Raw genomic sequence first — 18,946 nt, 5'->3', positions numbered from 1 at the left:
GCAGAGGCAGCAGCCATGGCCCTGGACCACTTCTGACCCATCAGTGCCCCCCCGGGGAAAGGAGCCCCACGGGATCCCCAAATCCACCCCCCACATTCTATCCTTCATAAGCTTCCTGAAAGGAAGACCGTCTGAACACCTAACCTCAATTCTTCAGGCTACTAGAAAACACTTGCCCTCCTTTGGAACTTGTTACTTTCCTCCTGGGAAGTCTCCACAACCTTTAGAAAGTCGAGTTCTCGAGTTTCACCTGCCAACTTCTAATTAAAGAAAGAAAAACAGGATGACAACAATAAAAATGACACACACACTGAAAAAAATTCAGAGAAAACTGCTGAACTGAGCTGATTCCATGGAGTGTCATGACTCCTGATCCACAAGCTTGGGTGACCTGAACACCAGGGCTCTGGGCCTTGGAGGCTCCCTGGACGCCCGAGGACTTGGTACATCTTCCCACGCTCACACTAATTTGCATACCATTACCCAAGAATCCCTGCGCCTGGATTTCGCTTTTGCAAATTCCCACCTGTTTCGTGTCATAAATAAGATAGGAGACAGAAAACTAATACAGCCCAGTGATGCATTATTCATGCCGCGTCACACTGTTATGATAGATTTACAACAGCTAACACATGCAAACTAAGTTTGGGCACTAAACGTGAAAATTAAGGCTGGGGAGGGCGGGTGTGCTTGGGATGGGCAGGGGGAAATCTGGGGTCTGTTGGTGTCCAGGAAACCAGAGAAGTTTCTTCTCTGGCGTGCTTAATGACAAAAAGCATGAGTTCTGGTATCAGAAGCCAGCACCCAGGCACCGGCGTGGTGGCAGGGGGCGGAGCAGTCGGGGCAGACGATGCTGGAACCCCTACAAGGCGGGACTATTGACAACACGCACTTGGGGAAGCACCCGTGCTCAGCACCGAGCTCTGGAGCTGGTCAGCTCTTCTGCCCACCCTGGACACATGCTCCTAACACACTTAGATCCACCACAGACAGAACCCACTTCCCTGATGGAAACTTCTTCTCTCTCCACAACCTTTCACTGAGCACCCACTATACATCAGCCTGGTCTTGGCACCAGGAATGTGGTGGGAGCCCACCAGGCACGGTCCTGCCCTACAGGGCCTCGATCTGGCAAATCTGATAATCGTGGCAAGTGCTGTGGAGGAGAAGGGCCCAGTGCCGGTGCTGTGACCCAGTGCACATGGATGAGGGGCCAGACAGGCTTCTCCAGGGTGGGGCGCCGGGGCCCAATGAGAAACAGCTGCCCCGATTAACCCGCACAACAGCCCTGTGGAGTGGGAGCCAGGCCCACGGCCCAAACTGGACGTATCTTGCCCTGTGTTCCGGCACTTTCCAGGCAGGGCTGGGGGAGCCTTGGCCCCAGGCCTGTACTTCTGCAATCACACCCAGGAGGTTCTGGGAAGAAAGGGGGTTGCCTTGGAAACGCCTCAAGGCCGGCGCAGGGGCAAGTCAGAGGTGGGACCTGGGCCCTCGTGCGACACAGCTGTCCTACCCGCATCTGTCCCACCTGCCGAGTCCCTCTGCCCAGCGGTGGTGGCTGCTATCGAGTAGGACCCACCCCTCCCAGCCTCAAGACCCTCTGACCAGCCCTTTCCGCAAATCCCTTCCCACCTCTTTTCTGATGTAGCCTCCTGGCCTGCTTCCTCCAAGGCACTTCTCCATCTGAAACCAGGGCCCCAAACCTCCTCCCGCCCAGATTTTCAAACATGTAAGGCAGCAGCCAGCCCCCCTCTCAACCCAACCAACAGGGGAGGGGGTCCTGCACGCTCCCACCAGCACCGGCTGAGAAGCTGGTGCAGCGCCCGGCCCTGGGATGCGCTGGTGAACAAAACAGACCAGGTCCCGTTTTCATCTGTTTATGGCCGGGTGGGTGCAGAGGGACAACAACAGTCCCGGAGGCAATTCCAGACAGTGACCAACGCTCTGATGACAAGAAAGCCACTGACGTGTCAAGACCCTGACTGGGGGTGGAGGTGGCTCTGATGGAGCCGCCAGGGCAGGCCCCACTGGGGCCGCGGCAGCTGAGCCGAGACCGGGGCATGAGAAGCAGCTGCCCGAGGGACATGCTGTGGGCACAGTGGCCCTGCCCCAGGCAGGGGGACAGCAGAGGCAAAGGCCTAGTGGTGGGAAGAAGCCCGGCATGTTCAGAGGCCAACAGAGGGGCCAGCGTGGCTGGGGAGCAGAGGTCACAGACCACAGGTCAAGGGGCTGCTTTCTAGTTGGCATCCCCATCTGCACAACGGGCCCAGCTGGCCCCCGCGGCGACGCGAGGATCCGATCACATGAAGCACGCTCGCAGCCCAGCACCCCTCCCTGTCGCTACCGCCCCCCGCCCCTCAGCCGGGGTGACGGAGATCCCAGCACACGCTGTGCTGGGGAGCAGCCTCGCCCCGGCGCCCTGGCCAGGCCGACTCGGCAGAGTGCCCCCCACAAGGGGAAGGCCTCCTGGTGGCCTGTCGCTAATTCACTTTTTTTTAATTAAGATGCAACAGTCATCCCACAGCCGACCTCCCCTCCAGCGATCAGTTAAAATGAACTCCAGACAACTGGATTACACGTTGAAGGTGGCGATCCAGATAATGAACGTGGAGGATGCGGTGTTGACACAGGCCCTGGTGAGCTCCATTATTATTGAACAGGCCTCGCTGCTGCCTCTGCTGGGATCAAGGAGCTGAATAAGCCGTTGGTGGGCAAGCATCAAGCCCAGAGACAGACCGCGGCACCGGCTCCGCAGGACGGGCTCGGCAAGGTCAGGGGCTGCCGGCAGAGGCCAAGTGGGCCTAATGGAGACGGCAGCTCAGAGACTCCTCCCGGGGAGCCGCCCACCCCCATCCCACACAGCACGGGGCTGGCTCTGCTCGGGCCTGGCCCTCGGTGCTCTCTCTGCTCAGGACATCCTCCCCGCCTCCCCTCCCCCTTCAGCATCACAGCTGACTCACCTGCCCCACCCAGCTCAGGGATCCTGACCTCCGAAAACCTCCCCTGTCCTGTCCCTCCTCCCCGTGCCTGGAACCCCTCGCGCCTCCCCTGGGTTCCCACCAGGCCTGGGCCTGCCCCCACGCCGCACCCCACAGCTTTCCTCCCACTTGGCTGGCACTGACCGTCCTGGGTCTGCTCCTCATACTGGACTCCGAGCTCCTGAAGAGCTAAGAGCAGGTCTCACTTGTGCCCATCCCCCTCAACCCCCTGCACAAAAGGCCTGCAAATCAGGACACCACCTTCCGTCTGTCCACCGCGACTATTTACTATCTACTTAGAGTAAATACCTGCTACGTGAGCTACGTGAGCCAGAGGGTGCAATCCTTGGCCCAGAAGATGTGTTGGTGGAAAAAGCAGGCACTTAAACAATAACACTGCCCGAGAGTGACACAGGACAGGACAGAAACTGCAGGGGGACAATGCAGCTCAAAGGAGACCGAGCCTCTGCCCACCCAGGCAGCCAACATGGCAGTTAAGATGCCTCGGTTCAGAACTCAGTCGGAGGCCTGAGTTCAGATCCCAACTCTGCCTCCTTCTGGCTGTGTGACTTTGGGCAAGTCACTTAACCTCTCTGGGACTCTTATTTCCTCATCTGTAAAGTGAAATAATAATAGTACCCATCTCACAGGGTGGTTTGAGGATTAAACGAGCTAATACATGTGGAGCACTTAACCTCATGCCTGGTCTGCACTACACACTCAATACATGTTGGTTATTATTACTTCCTGGAGGGTGGGAGAAGCAAGGGAAAGGACCTTAGAGTTGACACAATCCCTGGATGAACACTCAATGTCTGTGCACTTGGGCCAGAGCCACGCGACCACACTTCGGCTGACAGGACACTCCTGGGCCCCTGGCGTGGAGCCCTAGGCAGCTCCGAGGCGCTCCAGTCCCCACAGGGGTTCTCAGCCCTGGGGGAGAGTCCAGCACGTTGCTGCCACTAAGCAATGCCTCTCGTCTGAGCTGAGGCACGCTGCCGCTGCAGAACGTGTGCTGAGCCCTCGGCACCCCTTCAGGACCACAGCTGCCTGGACAGCAGCCCAGCCTACAGGCCGCTCCTCGGGTCGTCTGGCCACCAAGCCGAGCATGGAGCTGCCGGCTGGGTCCCGCGATCATTAGCAGCAGCGAGACAGAGCAGTTCCCAGAGCCCCGGCACAGAGAAGGCTTCCTCTTTCCCAAGCAGCAGTGAAGTGAGGTTTTATTAAATATGCGTGGCGAGGGCTTCCCTGGTGGCGCAGTGGTTGAGAGTCCGCCTGCCAATGCAGGGGACACGGGTTCGTGCCCTGGTCCGGGAGGATCCCACATGCTGCGGAGCGGCTGGGCCCGTGAGCCATGGCCACTGAGCCTGCGCATCCGGAGCCTGTGCTCCGCAACGGGAGAGGCCACAGCAGTGAGAGGCCCCCGTACCGCAAAAAAAAAAAAAAAATGCGTGGCGATCGCCTTGTTACTGTGCAAAGGATTGTGTGTACGGAAGGCGAGCCACCGCATCGCACCACGCACAAACTTTTCAATGTCCCCGGCTGCAGACAGGGGGCGGGGGGGCACGGGGCGGGGGGGCGAGCCTGGGCTCCCTCCCGCTCTTCTGCAGAGCCTCCTCCATCACCCCTTCCTGCATCCCAGCTGCTTCCACCCAGTGCCCTCCCGACACCTTCCAGGTATGCAGAGCAGGGCAACGGTCATATTGATCCCCTTCTTAAGGACAGCTGGTCCAGAACTAATCTTAAATCATCGCGGCCTCACGCTGGAGCCTCGTGGCCGATTGGCCCGAGGGACGGTGGGGCTGGAGTTGAGCTGCAGGGCCTGGGTGGGACTGCATTGCAGCTGGTGAGGGTCGAAATCGGGCGAGGGCCTTGCCTGGGCCCCATCCTTCCCTTCGTCCGTCTGTCTCAAGCTCCTAGGACAGCTGTCAGCAGAAGGAAGCCTTCCAGCCAACGAAGCGAGGGGACAGGAGACCTGCAATGCGGACACACACCCCACACCCACCAACACCACCGACTCTAACGGAGCAGCTCGATTTTCCAAACAAACCACACATACAGCAATAAGGACTTAAGTTAGGCAAACAATTACCACAGTAACCGATGCTCATCCAACACTTAGTATGTGCCAGGCACTGTGTGAAACAGCCCTTTATATAAACCCTCCCATTGAGTCCTCTTGTAACTCTACACAGTACTGCTGTCGTCCCATTTTACAGATGAAGTGACTGAGGCCCAGGAAGGCCCAGTGCCTTGTCCGAGGGTGCACAGCCTGGCGGGGCAAGGATCTCCCCAATCTGAAGCAGGCTGCCGGCAAATCAGTCGCCTCCAAGGGAGTGGGGTGCCCAGCAGACCCGAGGTGGGCATGGCCGGGGCAGGGACAGGGCCTCTGTCTTTGATGACGCCTCCCAATTCCTCCCCCTCTGGAAAGTTTCGTAGCCCTGGGAGGGGCCGCCTGGGGACCCAGCTTTCACCAGCTCCTCAGGCCCTGCTGCCCACACCACCTGCCCCAACAACCAGCAGCCATTTTGCTCCCACGGGCCTGTGGTTTCAGGGTCCTGCGGCCTCTGGATCCTTCCTTAGAAGATTCTTCCTTGAAAACAACTCTTAGCTCACATCCTGCCTCCCACTTTCCTCGGCTGCCTTCTGCCTCTCCTGTCCCATCTCCCCTGCTGGCAGCATTGAGGATGTCTGCCGGCCAACAGGGAGCTCACAAAGCCTGCTCCTTGCCACCTCGTCCGCACTCCGCTTTCGGCTTCTTCATGTTCCTGGGCTCACTTTTCCCATATGGGGAACAGAGGGCAGGCTGTGTCTCCCCCATCAGACTAGAGGCCCCCAGGGAAGAGCTGTGTCTCCCCTAACAGACAGGAGGCCCCCCAAGGGCAGGGCTGAAGCTCCCCCATCAGAATGGAGGTCCCCAAAAGTAGGGCTGAGTCTCCCCCATCAGACTAGAGGCACCCCAAGGACAGGTTGGATCTCCCCAATCAGACTAGAGGTCCCCAAGGGCAGAGCTGTGTCTCCCCATCAGACTGGAGGCCCCCTAAGGGCAGGGTTGGGTCTCCCCCATCAGACTGGAGCTCCCCAGGGAGAGGGCTGGCTCTCCCCCATCAGACTGGAGGCCCTCCAAGGGCAGGGTTGGGTCTCCCCCATCAGACTGGAGGCCCTCCAAGGGCAGGGCTGGGCCCGCTTCCCTCTCACCGCTGCCCTAAGCCGGGCCCCAGTGCTCGGCTGCTAGCTGAGTCAGAGCCTGTGCAGGCTGCCAGCCGAGAAAGCTGGGAGGGCACTGGGCCTGGCATGGTGACAATGCAGGGATGCTTGGGCAGGGGCTGCAGGGGGGCCTCATCCTTTTTCCTGACAAATGTCTTGAGACCCAGGTCAGTTGGGGACCTCAAAAGCCCTGGAGAGCCAGTCCCCACTACTCACCCTCCTCTCAGAAGGCCGAGAAGGTGACAGGCCCTTGAGGGAAGTGACAGGGCAGGGTCCGGGGCAGCAGGGAAGCCCCCAAACAAGAACCAGGGGCTGGGAAGGGAGTCTGTGGCCGCAGCTGCTCAGGGCTCCCCGCCCCTACTCCAGCTCTGCCTGGGAGAAAGAGGACCAAGGAATCCAGAAGCTGGAGTGGGGGAGGCAGCAATGTCCTTCCTGCTGGCGTCTCCCCGGCCCCTCCCAGAGCCCACCCTCTCTGTCCAGGCCCAGCCCTGCCAGTGAGGTCAAAGGTCCTGGTCCTGTTCAAGCAGCCCCTCAAGGGTGGCAGCCCAGGCCTCACCTTTAGCCCCAGCCCTCTTCTCCTCAAAGGTTGATTATAGTTCAAAACCCAAATCCTCTGATTCTGCCCACGGCGCTGCCTCTCGCCCCACCTCCCTTTCCAGCACCCAGAAGAACCGCTAATCAAATATCTCCTGGCACTGGCACTGACCAAGCATTATCTCACTCAGCGGCGAAAGGACCTCAGGGAAAGGATGCTTGTTCCCCTTTTACAGATGGGAAAACTCGTGTTCACAGACAGGGTCCCCCAAGGCCCCTGCAGGTGAGTGGGGGAACCGGAAGGCAGAGCCAGGCGTGCACAGCTCCGAACGCTGCACTTCAGCAAAGATGGGAAAGTTAGCGCCGAGACCCTGAGGTTCAATTCCGGGTCTCAGAGCTCACCCACAGCTCCCTGGGCCTCAGTTTCTCCATCTGCCAAACCAGGACAGGGTCACCCGGGACCCGGCCCCAATTCCCCCTGGGATCTTACAGTCGCCTGGCTGTTGAGTAGCTGATGTATGGCTGTACGAGAGAGGATAGAGCGGGTGAGAGAAGCCGTGGAGGCACGCGGGGGCCTGTCTGTTCTGACCCCAAGGCCACACCCACAGCTCCCCTCTGGGCCTGGTGGCCGCTCATTTCAAGTTGATAATCTAAACACATCAAATAACGGCAAATTTCACCAAAATACCATTCAGGGAGCCACGCGGGCATGGGAAGGAGCCCCTGGACCAGGCTCTCATCCCAGGGCTGAGGATCCATCAGTGCTTGTGATGGGCCACGGCAGGACCCAGCAGGCTCCATGTCCACACTGTTTAAAGAGCCCGGCGCCCAGGATGGCTGCGTTCACCCCGGCTATCCCCTCGGCACAGCTGGGTCCTGGGTACCAGTGGGAGCACAGGGACCCCAGCTCCACCTCCACAGGGAGCAGCAGACACAACAGAGGAGCAGCATCACTGCCCAGCGGGCTGGGGAGCCTTCCCCTCGCAGCAGCCCCGAGGGTGCGTGTCGGGGCAGGGGGTGGGCCCCACAGGGATCCTGGCCCCCTCTTGCTGCCCAGCAAACTCTGAGGATCCCTGAGACGCGGCTGGGAGCCGAGAGCGGTGCCAGGTGAATGCAAGAAGGTCTGCGAGGGTGTGCCTGGAGATGACCCCCCCAGGGCCTGGACCCACCAGCCACAAGGCAGGGCCGGTACCTGAGTCTGCAAGCTGGTGGCATCCAGGACAGTGACCCGGGGCCCACAGCTGGCCCACACGGTGTCCTCCAGGCTCAGCAGGGTGCGGACGGGCCCAGGTCCCACAGTCAGGCACACAGGCGGGCTCTCCAGGTCCCAGGGGACGCCTCCTGGAGGGAAAGCAAGGAGGCAGGTCAGCAGCAGGGGGTGGGGAATGGCAAACGGCTCAGAGGCCCGGGTCTGCTCAGCCCTCGGGAGCCACGGGCCACAGCGGCGGCCACGCCTGGCTCCGTGAGAGCTCTTGGCCCCTTTCTCTGCCCCTCACCCTCCCCAGTGGCATGGCGGCTGTTCCCATCTGCCTCTGTTTATGTTCCACCCGCTCTGGGGGCTGTACTCCCCACTTCTCCCTCCCTCCCTTCCTCTCTCCCTTTCCCTCTCTTCTGTGCATTCATTCCACACACACCTAGTAAGCACCTACTCCACGCCAGGGCCTGTAATGGGTGCTGTGAAGACAGAAATAAATCAGACACAGACCCCGCCCTCAAGAAAATTCCTGCTGGATGGAGAAAACAAAGGGTTAAACAGCAGTTACCATACGAAGTGCCAAGCCCAAGTGGCCAGGCGTGCACAGAGGGCCTTGAGAGCTGTTAAGATGGAAGGAACCAACTCTGCACAGGAGAAGTCCAGGGAGGCTTCCCCGAAGAGGCAGCATCCACAGAGCCCTGCCAAGAAGGTGGCACATGGTGGGGAGTGTCCTGGCCCTGGTTCTGCTAGCAGCTAACTAAGGACCTTGAGTGCACCTCTCTACTTCTCAAGGCCTCAGTCTTCCCACCTGTAAAATGGGGAGGGTGCTGCAAATAAGACTGTCTCTGAGGACATTTCTGACACCGTAACTTATTGAAAATGAGTCTCGCCTTCTCACACATCTTCTCGCCTACTCCAAGGCACTCTGTCACCTCTACCAAGATCTCTGATGACCCTCCTCCTCCAGAGATGCCACCACCCCAGGTATGGAAGGAGGAAGTCCTGAGAGGCCATCGGTCCCCAGCCCACCATCCCTGAAGACAGGCAGATGAAGGGATCTGGCCCAGCACTGCACGAGGCTCTCCCCCACCACCCTCAGGGATGCTCGGCTCACCCAAGAACATGCCAGGGATCTTCCCTGGCATGAGAGCGGTGCCCACGGAGACTGGTTTTTCTCTGAAGCTACACCCGATGCCATACAGAACCCCAGAGGCTGTCCTGTCTGCCAGGGTGCCAGATGGGACAGGAGGGTTGAGCAGGAAGTGGGGCACACCTCTGAGATACCGTCAGCAGCGAGAGGCAGGACAGAGCCTGCCACTGGCTTGTCAGTGCCCAGCCACTCCCATCCCCCCTCCACAGGGTCCCCGGAAGGGGTGCAAAGCAGCCCCCGCACAGGCCCTCCCTCTGAGCCAGCTGCTGGGTGGTGCGATGGAGCTGTCTGCAGAGCTGGAGGGGTGTGGCAGGAGGACCCATGGAAGACAGACCAGATTCCCCCACCAGCACGCTCCCCTCCCCTTCCTGTCAAACGTGTTCTCCTCTCCCCTTCAGCCCTACTTAAACCTGGCAGACTCCCAGCTCAGCTAAGAGTTGGAAAATACACCCCCCAGCCCCCGCCCAACCAACACACATCCGGTTCCTTCCAGCCCATGAATAGGAGCACGTGGGAAGCTGCGGCCTCTCAACCTCTGCATTAACTTGGATGGGTGATGGTGACGTCCCCTCTCTGAACCTTAGTTTCCTCACCTGTAAAGTGGGCATGATAACCGTGCCCACACCTCGCCGGATGTTGGAGGGATCAAGTTAAATGTGTTGAATGTCTGGCACAGGGCGGGCACCCGGTGAGGAGCGCTGGCAGCTGCTGCCACATTCTGTTACACGTGGGCACGCCAGGCACTCTTTTCATGAATTATTTCATTACCTCCCACCAGCCTGTGTGGAAGATTCTATTCTTATCCCTGTTTTACAACTGAGAAAACTGAGACCCAGAGTTTAGAGAACCGGTCCGAATCACACAGCTCGACGGGACCCGCTGCTCATTAGCTCTGCCCGTTGGCTGTCTTTTGACACAACACGAGAGCCCGCGGAAGGGCACTGACTGATGCGACGGCAGACACCCAGGGAGCCCGGAGCTTGCACAGAGCCACCCAAGGAGGGTGGACCAAGCAGGGTTGGAACGCGGCTCACTCTGGTCCTGGCCTCCTTCCCCAGTCCCTGCTGCCCTCTCAGGTTCCAAGGGTTTCCAAAGATCTCTGGGGAGAGTGACCATGACGCAACCAGGCCTCCACAAGGGACGCTGACCCCCATCGGGCCACCGGAGCCACAAAAATACGAGGCTTTGCGCGCCCTCCAGCGGCCAGAGGTGAGTATTGCTTGTGGCCGGAAGCTGGAGCTCCCGCCACTAAGGCTAAGGTGGGGGCTGAGACTCCTGCCAGGAAGGAAGCAGCTGGGATACTGGAACCACACCCCCAAAACGGAAATGCGAGCTCTGCCCCGTGGGCAGTGATGACCAGCAGAGCCCGTGCACCCTCTACTCTGTACCTTCCTGGAATAGTACAGCTGCCTGGGGTAGGGGGTAGCATCTGCTACCCTTGAGGGTCACATGTGCACTGACCACTCCTCTGCCTGCTGGGCATCTCTCCTGAATCCAGGAGAGAATGATTAACTGATAAAATAATACCGATATCATTATATCAAAAAGGACACAGGACAGGAGTCCCTGATCCGAAGGCCGAAGGCGGGACCCTAAACAAGAGGTTTCCCCTTGCTGGGACTCAGTTTTCCAATCTGCACCCCAAGGGGACAGACCTCTGACCTCTGAGGTTCTTCCCAGCCTCCACAGGCCACAAGTCTAAGACTTTAAACATAATCATTGTGAGCTCTGGGCAGGGCTAGAGCCCTACCCACCCCAAGCCTGCTGGGGGATCCATCCCTCCACCTGCTCCCTGCCCACCAGTGGCTCTAGGTACACACGCTCCAGAACACACGTGCACACCTACAAATTCACACCCGCCCCCTGCAAGATGGCCCATTCGTGAGGGCTGGGCCCGGCATCAGCTCTCACGCCAGATGAATGGAGATGAAGCCCCTGTCTCAGCAAAAGCAACTTCAAGAGGCAGGAGTCCCTCCTCCCCCAGGCTGCAGGGAAGAAAGCCCAGCAGGTGTCCTTGGGGGTCCAGATGGAGCCGGAGCCAGAAGTTAGGATACAGAGTGCAAGTGGTTGAGATCGAGGGGGACCCAAAAGGCAGCCAGTAACAGTGATGATGGTGGAAAGGTAACAGGCATGAGTCTCTGTGCCCAGGCTCCATTCTGGGCACTTGTGTGACTGACCGCACCTGGCCTTCACAACCACCCGCTGCCGTGGGGCTGAATTCATCCCCATTTTACAGGTGAGGAAACTGAGGCTGCAAGAGAAGCAGCAGCAACAGGCCCGATCTCTCACAGCAGGGACCAAATCCCAACAGCCTAACCACGTCCCAGACTATCATTCACCCATTCCATCGTCTGGTCCCTCCGGGGGTGACCCTGGCCCACGTCCCCAGCATCTAACCAGGGACATTCCCACACCCCAACCCAGGCCCGGTCACGCTCCTGTCTCTGCTCGGAGCCAGGGGTGGTGGCGGACAGAGGGGGTCCAGGCAGCCCCGCCCAAACACAGGATGGGCAGGGGAAGGGGTCGCCTGGCTCATGTCCCAGCGCAGTACCAGCCACCTCGTGGGCACTGAACGTGTATTTGCTGAGCGAGTGAATGAACGAATGAGGGAACGAATGCTGATACGCGGAGGCTCCTGGGGGCAGCAGACTGACTGCCACGGCCACACTGCCATGGAGTCGGATTCTCCATCTGTCACCTGGAGCTTGGACTCCAAGGCCGCCCCAGCTCTGACAGCCCAAGACTCCAAGTGGCCCGGTGACCTTAGAATCTTCACAGTTACCTCACAGCTGCTGGTTCCACAGGACCTCCAGGACTCAGCAGGTCCCCAGGTTGGTTTCTACCTGTTTCACCCAGTATTTCTGGTCTTGCCCTTCTCCAATGAGCCAAAGCTGGGCCAGGGATGCCAGCTTTATCTGGTCTTGGTCTTAGCCAGACCCAGGCAAGACGGCAAACCTGTCATATGGACACTGACAGATATCTCACCAGTATCTGCTCCGCGCCCAGAATAAGGGTCTGGATTATTCAAAATCCCCATGGGGCACCAGAGGTGGGTTCTGCGGGCCCAAGGCCAGAGGCTGGCCTGGGAGCAGCTCCCAGCTCCAGCTTCGGGGCTGGGATGGAGTGGGGGTATCAGAGGGGTATCCGAGGCCCCACGGCTGGGTCATGGGCCAGGCTGATGATTCCAGACCCAGCCACATGCAGCCCAGATGAAAGGCGTGTGGTCCTGAGAGCCCCCTTCCTGCCCTGGCCACCTCTGGAGGACACCATAGGAAGGGGAGGCACCAGGCCAAGGTCTCTCCCAGAGGCCTCCCTGGCCAAAGGCAAACCAAAAGCCAGAGGGTGGGCTCCCATGGACAGAGGGACCCAGACTCCCCTACCCGGCTGGCTGCGGCAGCCTCCCAGACAGCCTGCCTACGTCCACTCCATCCACCAGCCACAGTGCCCGGCCACTCCCTATACTTCCCTCCACTTCCCATCGACTGAGACAAACCCCAGGCTCACAGGGTCCAGTCCATCTACTCCCAGACCCTGCCTGGTGCCGCTTCCCACTCCGGCTACTGCCCAGCAAGACAGCCTCCCCACCAGACCAAACGCTCTCCTGCTTCCAGGTCTCTGCACATGCACTTCCCTCGGCGAGAACACTGTTCCCCCAACTCTTCACTGGCCTGGCCGCTTCTCCTTCTTCGGGTCTCACCTTCAGGATCTCACTCCTTAGAGGCCTTCACCAACCAGCCCACCCCACGCACAGGAGGTCAGGCTGTCACCTGACACCCTCTTCCTCCCCTTAGGACCCTCAGCACGATGTGTAATTGTAAGCTTCCTGCCTGTTCATTTGACTCATCTATAAATTAAACTTGTCTCCCTCTATAAACTGTGAGGGTGGGCTCACATCTGGTTTGCTGGCCACCATATCCATGGTGCACAGTAGCGGCTCAGTAAATAGTTGGGGGACAAATGTTTGCAAGGTGGGACAGCTAGTGGAGCATCTCAACCTCCTCCTCTAGGCAAGAGAGCACCCAGCCAGCCCTGGAGGGAGGATCCTTAGGTTCAGGTCTCGGCTCACCTGTGGGACTCTAGGCAGTCCCTTCCCACCCAGAATATGAGGGTGTGGCATCTGATGGTCCCCTTTGGTTCTGACGAACCACCAGGCTCCAATCCCAGGCTGAAAGCCAATGCTTAGACCCCATCCCCCTATGGGTTGAATTGTGTCCCCCAAATTTCAGTCACTGAAGTCTTAACCCCTAGTACCTCAGAACGTGACCTTGGTTGGCAACAGGGTTGTTGCAGTTGTAATTGGTTAAGACGAGGTCATATTGAGGAGGGTGGGCCCCTAATCCGATATGACTGGGGTTCTTATTCCAAAGGGCTATTTGGACACAGGCTCACCCAAAGAGAACCCCACATGAAGATGGGGGTTATGGTGCCACAAGCCAAGGAACTACCCAAAGCTGGGAGAGAGGCCAGGAACAGATCCTTCCCCAGCGCATTCCGAGGGAGCACGGCCCTGCTGACACCTTGATCTTGAACTTCCAGCCTCCAGAATGTGAAACAATACATTACACTGTATAAACCACTCAGTTTGTGGTACTTTGCCATGGCAGCCCCAGCAAACCGATACACCCCCTCGCCTCCTCCCAACCCGGACGCCCAAACCGATGAGTCAGGAACCAAGACGGAAAGGGCTGGAGGCAGCCGAACTGGAGGCTGAGAAGCCAGCGCGGGCAGGGCAGGGCTCCCAGCCTCCCGTGGGAGCCACAGGGTAAAAGGCCCCTGAGAACCCCTGATCTAGATCTCCGAAAATCTGAGCCCATGTTGACATTCACATGCACAGTCTGTCTGATGGTGAGAGGGACTTTTCCCCCTCCCTCTACCCCCTTTAATTAAAAACTATAAACGCCTTATTGAAAGCTAATTTAAAATACCAACACAGTGCCAAGTGGCAAAAAAAAAAACAAAAAAAAAAACCTCAGTACAAATATCCGGTTATAATCCTGCCACAGGCTGTGATGACGCAGCAATTAGAGGTGCGTGGGAGGGGGAGGGAGGCTGAGGCTTCGGCACATCAGCTCTCTCTGGAGGTGCTGGGGGCAGCTCTCTGCTCTGCCCAGCCCTTGCCATTGGACTGGGAGCTGAACGAGTCACAAGGGGACAGGGAACCACAGCACTCGTGTCCCTCCCCGAGTCTCAGCATCAGCATCCGTAAAGGGGAGGCAGTTCTCAAGGGTCGTGGCGAGAATGAAGACAACGCGCCTGCATGAGCACTTCACCCCATCCCGGCAAACGGCAGCTCAAACGCTGTCAGCCTTGCTCTCCAGACGTTATTATCTGTGCCGTCGATGACTTAATAAAGTAATGGAGATTGAAATGCCTCACCCCACTGGGCACTCGCTGTGCCGGGTCCTATGCTTTGCCTTCACTGCACCTTTTACCCCACAGGTACCCGTGAGCTGTGGGTGTTACCATGATTCCCATTTTACAGATGAGGAGACTGAGGCACAGAGGAGAAGCTGCTCGCCCATGGACACATCTGTCATCAGGGCAGAGCGTGGGCATGAAGCCAGATCTATCTGAGCCCAGAGACCCTGCTCTCATCCAGCAGAGTTTCCCGCCAATGGGCTGAGTTGCCTGTATGGTAGTGAGCACCCCGTTCCTGTGGGGATCAGGGATCTCCAATCTCCCCAGCACTTCGATTCCCCGATTTTTTTCTGAGCTGCCTCCCTGGCCTGCCTCCCATAGACGCTGTGGTACAGGATGTGGCTCTCAGTCAGGGCCCAGGGCTGCCCCCATCGCCCCCAGCCCCCCATCCTTACCGCTGGTTCCGGGGTACGCGGCGAGGGTCCCATCCTGCAGGCCGGCAAACAGGTGGAAGGGGCTGTGTCGCAGGCAGAGCACGGGCTGCAGGCCTGGGCTCCTGCAGGTCGCCAGGCACTGGGTGCCCGTGTCCACACTGCTGTAAACCAGGATGCTGTGGGGAGAGGTCAGGTGACTCACTTAGCCCCCCAGGTGCCCACTCCCCACGTGCCCTCCTGGTGAGAGGCTCCGAGCTGCCCCAACCAAGCTCAGCGAGCCTCCCTGCTGTGTGAACAGGCCACTGCTCGGACTTTTCCATGGGTGGCCTTCAGAGGATGGTGCCCGTGGAAAACAGGGGGCTCTGGGTGCAGCACAATAGACGGGCTAAGAGAACAGTTTTCAGGGTCACACAGACCCGAGGGTGAATCGAGACGGGGCCCATCCAGCTGACTGCCCTGGACCGCTGAGCCTCAGTCCTCTCCAAGAAACGGGGCCGTGATGCCTACCTCACGGCCATGAAAAGGAAGGAAGCACCGATATGCTACGTGGGTGAACCTTGAAAATGTTATGGGGAGCGAGAGAAGCCAGGCACAAGAGGCCACACACTGTGTGACTCCGTTTGCCTGAAATGTGCAGAAGAGACAAATACAGAGCAATGGGAAGTGGACTAGTGGTTCCCAGGGATGGAGGCAGGGAATGGGGGCTGATACAGGGTTTCTTTTGGGGTTGGTGAGAATGTTCTAGAACTATGTAGTGGTGATTGTTGCCCATCATGAATGTACCGGAAGCCACTGAATTATACGATTTAAAATGGTTAAAGTGGTGAATTTTATGTTGTTTGAATTTGATCTCATTAAAAGCAAAGAGTGTTCACCAGACCCCTGGGTTCCATGGACCCAGACCAGGACATCACAGAGCCTCTAGTGTCTCCAAGGTGGTTCTACGTATGTTAGCTTTTAGCTCCTCCCCCAGCTGCTTGTGTGGGAAACACTTCATAGTGGGGCTACTGTGAGGCTCACAGCCCCTGGCTCAAGGAGCAGCACACAGTAGGGGCTCAGGAAACATCCTCTCTCCCCGCTTCCCCCGACTCTAGGACAGGCATGAAAAGCTTGGAGCTATGAGGAGGACGTGGGGCTGTAGCCCATCTCAGGGTCTTGTTCATCACCATCTTCACCTTCCATTTAAGTGGGATGAATATTCATCCTCCATCCACACGGCTGGACCCTCCAGCAGGCTAAACTCTGGCGGGAGTGCCCCTTGCTGCAAGGAAGTATTGCTGACTTACCAGCTCCGGGAGGGTCTTACTGGGGGAGCCCCCTCTGCCAGCAGGTCTCATAACCTGGGAACACCCAGGACGCCTACCCGCCCTGCAAAGCTAACTGAGGCCATAGCTGGGTGGATGCTGTCAATTACAGAGAAGGGACCTAAAGGCTTCACATGGCCCATGTCCTAGTGGACTCTCACCGCGGCCCTGCATGGAAGGATGCTAACACCCACTTCACAGACAGGAAACTGAGGCTCAGAGCGGTTAAATGGCATGAGGAAATAGCAGATTCAAACCCAGCTCTGGCTGACACTGAAGTCAGCGTTGCCCTCGGTACCACACTACCCGGAAGGGAGCCAGCTTGCATGAAGCAGCCACTGAAGGGTCCTGGTTAAAGTGCAAGCAGCTCCTGGTTCCCCCTTTCTGCTCTCAGCCAGGGGTGGAGAATGTTGGTGGGTGACAAGCCAAAGCTACACGGACAGCCTCCGATGCACCTGCCCAGCCCTGCCCCAGGCTGTTCCCAGCCCCTCCTCCCCAGGCCCCTAACCTGCCGTCCTGGAGCCCAAGGCAGACGGTGGGGTGCACTCCAGCCGAGGCGTCAGCAGCCGAGCACTTCTTGTCTCCGTCTCTGCTCTCCTCCTCCTCCGGCTCCGGAATGTACTCCATGCAGAGCACAGGGGCCACCAGCGGGAAGGACTTGACCGTGCGGGGCGCGGGCCGGTTCAGGGAGAAGATCTCGACCTGGCCCCCTGCACCTTCCTGCCCGCCCCCGACCTGGGGCAGAGACCCAGAGAGGCCATCAGGTGAGAACCATGAGAGCAGAGGCAGAGCTCAGCCCCTGCCTCCCAGGGACCCGTCCCGAACTTCTACTTGCCACTGGGGTTAGGTGTCAAGAGAAACGTCCCCCCTCCTGCCCACACATATCCTGCTGTCACTGAAGGTCGCTCGGTCCCAGCTGCCATGGCAACAAGTTAGATTCAGGGCCCAAAGGAAATCACGTAAAGAACTAAGGTGGACTAGATACCCGGTCAGCTTTCTATTTCCTCATCTCCAGGGTGAATTTCAACCAACAAATAGTGAGCATAACACTCTGCACTTTAAAATGTCCTTCTCTGTCCTGTTCACTGTTCTACCTCTGTGTCTAGCACACGGCAGGCACTCATTATATACTTGGTGAGTGGATGGATGGATGGAAGGATAATGGATGGATGGATGGATAGATGGATGGAAGGATAATGGATGGATGGATGGATGGATGAAAGGATAATGGATGGATGGATGGATGGAAGGATAATGGATGGATGGATGGATGGATGAAAGGATAATGGATGGATGGATGGATGGATGGATGGATGGATGGAAGGATAATGGATGGATGGATGGATGGAAGGATAATGGATGGATGGGTGGATGGATGGATGCATCATGTGCTAGACACTGAGGAAACAGTGAAGAACAAATCACCCTCAGAAGGGACATTTGGGCTGAACTCTGAAGGGTGAGCCAGAGTTTCCCTGCTTAAGTACCTGGAGACAGGAATAAGCAAGAGGAAGTAGAGGATGCCCAGAGGGGTGGTGAGGCTGGAACCTCAGCGAATCTATGGGAGGCCACCATCTGCACACCAGGAGCATGCGGGGTGGGGAACACGTATTTGAATCGAGGGAGGCTCTGCCAGGAACCCCAGGGGCAGAAAGGTGGGCTGGGATCTCCGTGAGAGATGGGCGGCCCTGCCCCCTGACTCCTGGAGTGAAGACCCTGCCGTCCACATACTCCACACAGCTTCCCGTTCATTTCCGTCATGGCACCAAGGCCACTTCCAAGCTCACAAATAAGTGAGCTTATTTGTCCCTTATTTGTGAGGGTTTTCTGTTGTCCCTGGTGAGGTCACACCTGCCAACTCTGAGCACAGAGCCTGGCACAGAAGTTCCCAGGAAGACCTTGCTGGATGAAGGTGCAGAAAATGGGGGCCACAGGCAGGCAGCTTTCTCCAGCACCCACCCCAGGTGCCACCCTCCCTGCTCATGCCCTGAGGCCAGAATCCCTGGCTGGGCCTGGGGGGTTACTCACCCAGAGGTAGCCCTGTGGAAGGGAGGTGCTGACAGCCGAGAAGCCCAGCAGGGGACAGCTGACAGGGCTGTGGATCAGGGCCCCAAGCTGCAGAGACAGACGGCACACACAGGGTTAAGTGTCGAGGTGACTGAGATGCTGACATTTGACAGCAAGACCTTGTTCTGAACCACCCGAAGGGCTGTTAAACCTGCAGATTCCTGGGTCCCCTTCAGGCCCCGAGTGAGGCCCCTGTGAGTGGAGCCAGAAAGGGGGCAGGTTCCTCCCCAGGCAGCTCCTATGCACTCGCACTTGACCATCGCTCTCCTAGAACCTTCTGGCCAAAAGGAGGCTGAATGAAACTCTGGGCCAGCAGAGGGATTTTCAAACCAGGCAACTTCCGGATAAGATTTGTTGAAAACCACTAATGCCCACCCTCCATATTTTACCAACGGGGAAACTGAGGCCCACGGAAGACACGCAATTGCCCGGGGCCACGGGGACGCAAGTGCATCCCCCAGGGAAGCACAATGGAGGGGGATCCTCAGGTCAACAGAGCCCCTCCGCAGACGACCCCTCCAGGACCGGAGGGCTGGGTCCTCGGTCTGGGGGCTCCGTCTGTGATGGGTTGTCACTGAGAACCACCAGCCGCTTCCTCCTTGAGCATCCGCTACCCCAAACCCCGTGCCTCTGGTGGCTCTCTGGGGCCTGTTTCCTGAGCCAGATCTGCCCGTCTGTCTCTCCCTGTCCACATTGGCCAGGACAGCAATGTGAGGAGA

At 58.3% G+C, this 18,946-nt stretch overlaps 1 protein-coding gene across 8 annotated transcripts in view; it reads right to left on the bottom strand.

Moving 5' to 3' along the window:
* ARHGEF10L (Rho guanine nucleotide exchange factor 10 like) overlaps window positions 1-18,946 on the bottom strand; it is a gene marked incomplete at its 5' end in the record, with an annotated part of 143,137 nt that overhangs the window by 19,246 nt on the left and 104,945 nt on the right. For all 8 annotated transcript variants that reach the window (XM_079946359.1, XM_079946363.1, XM_079946362.1 and 5 more), the window contains 4 exons: window positions 7,912-8,060; window positions 14,878-15,032; window positions 16,669-16,895; window positions 18,189-18,275. In XM_079946359.1, the coding sequence (XP_079802485.1) occupies window positions 7,912-8,060; window positions 14,878-15,032; window positions 16,669-16,895; window positions 18,189-18,275 (618 nt within the window). The remainder of the gene's footprint in view (window positions 1-7,911; window positions 8,061-14,877; window positions 15,033-16,668; window positions 16,896-18,188; window positions 18,276-18,946) is intronic.

Source organism: Stenella coeruleoalba, assembly GCF_951394435.1.
Source record: "Stenella coeruleoalba genome assembly, chromosome: 1".
Lineage (NCBI taxonomy): Eukaryota > Metazoa > Chordata > Mammalia > Artiodactyla > Delphinidae > Stenella > Stenella coeruleoalba.
The sequence above is the reverse complement of the archived record's forward strand: the minus strand, read 5'-3'. Positions and strand labels throughout refer to the sequence as shown.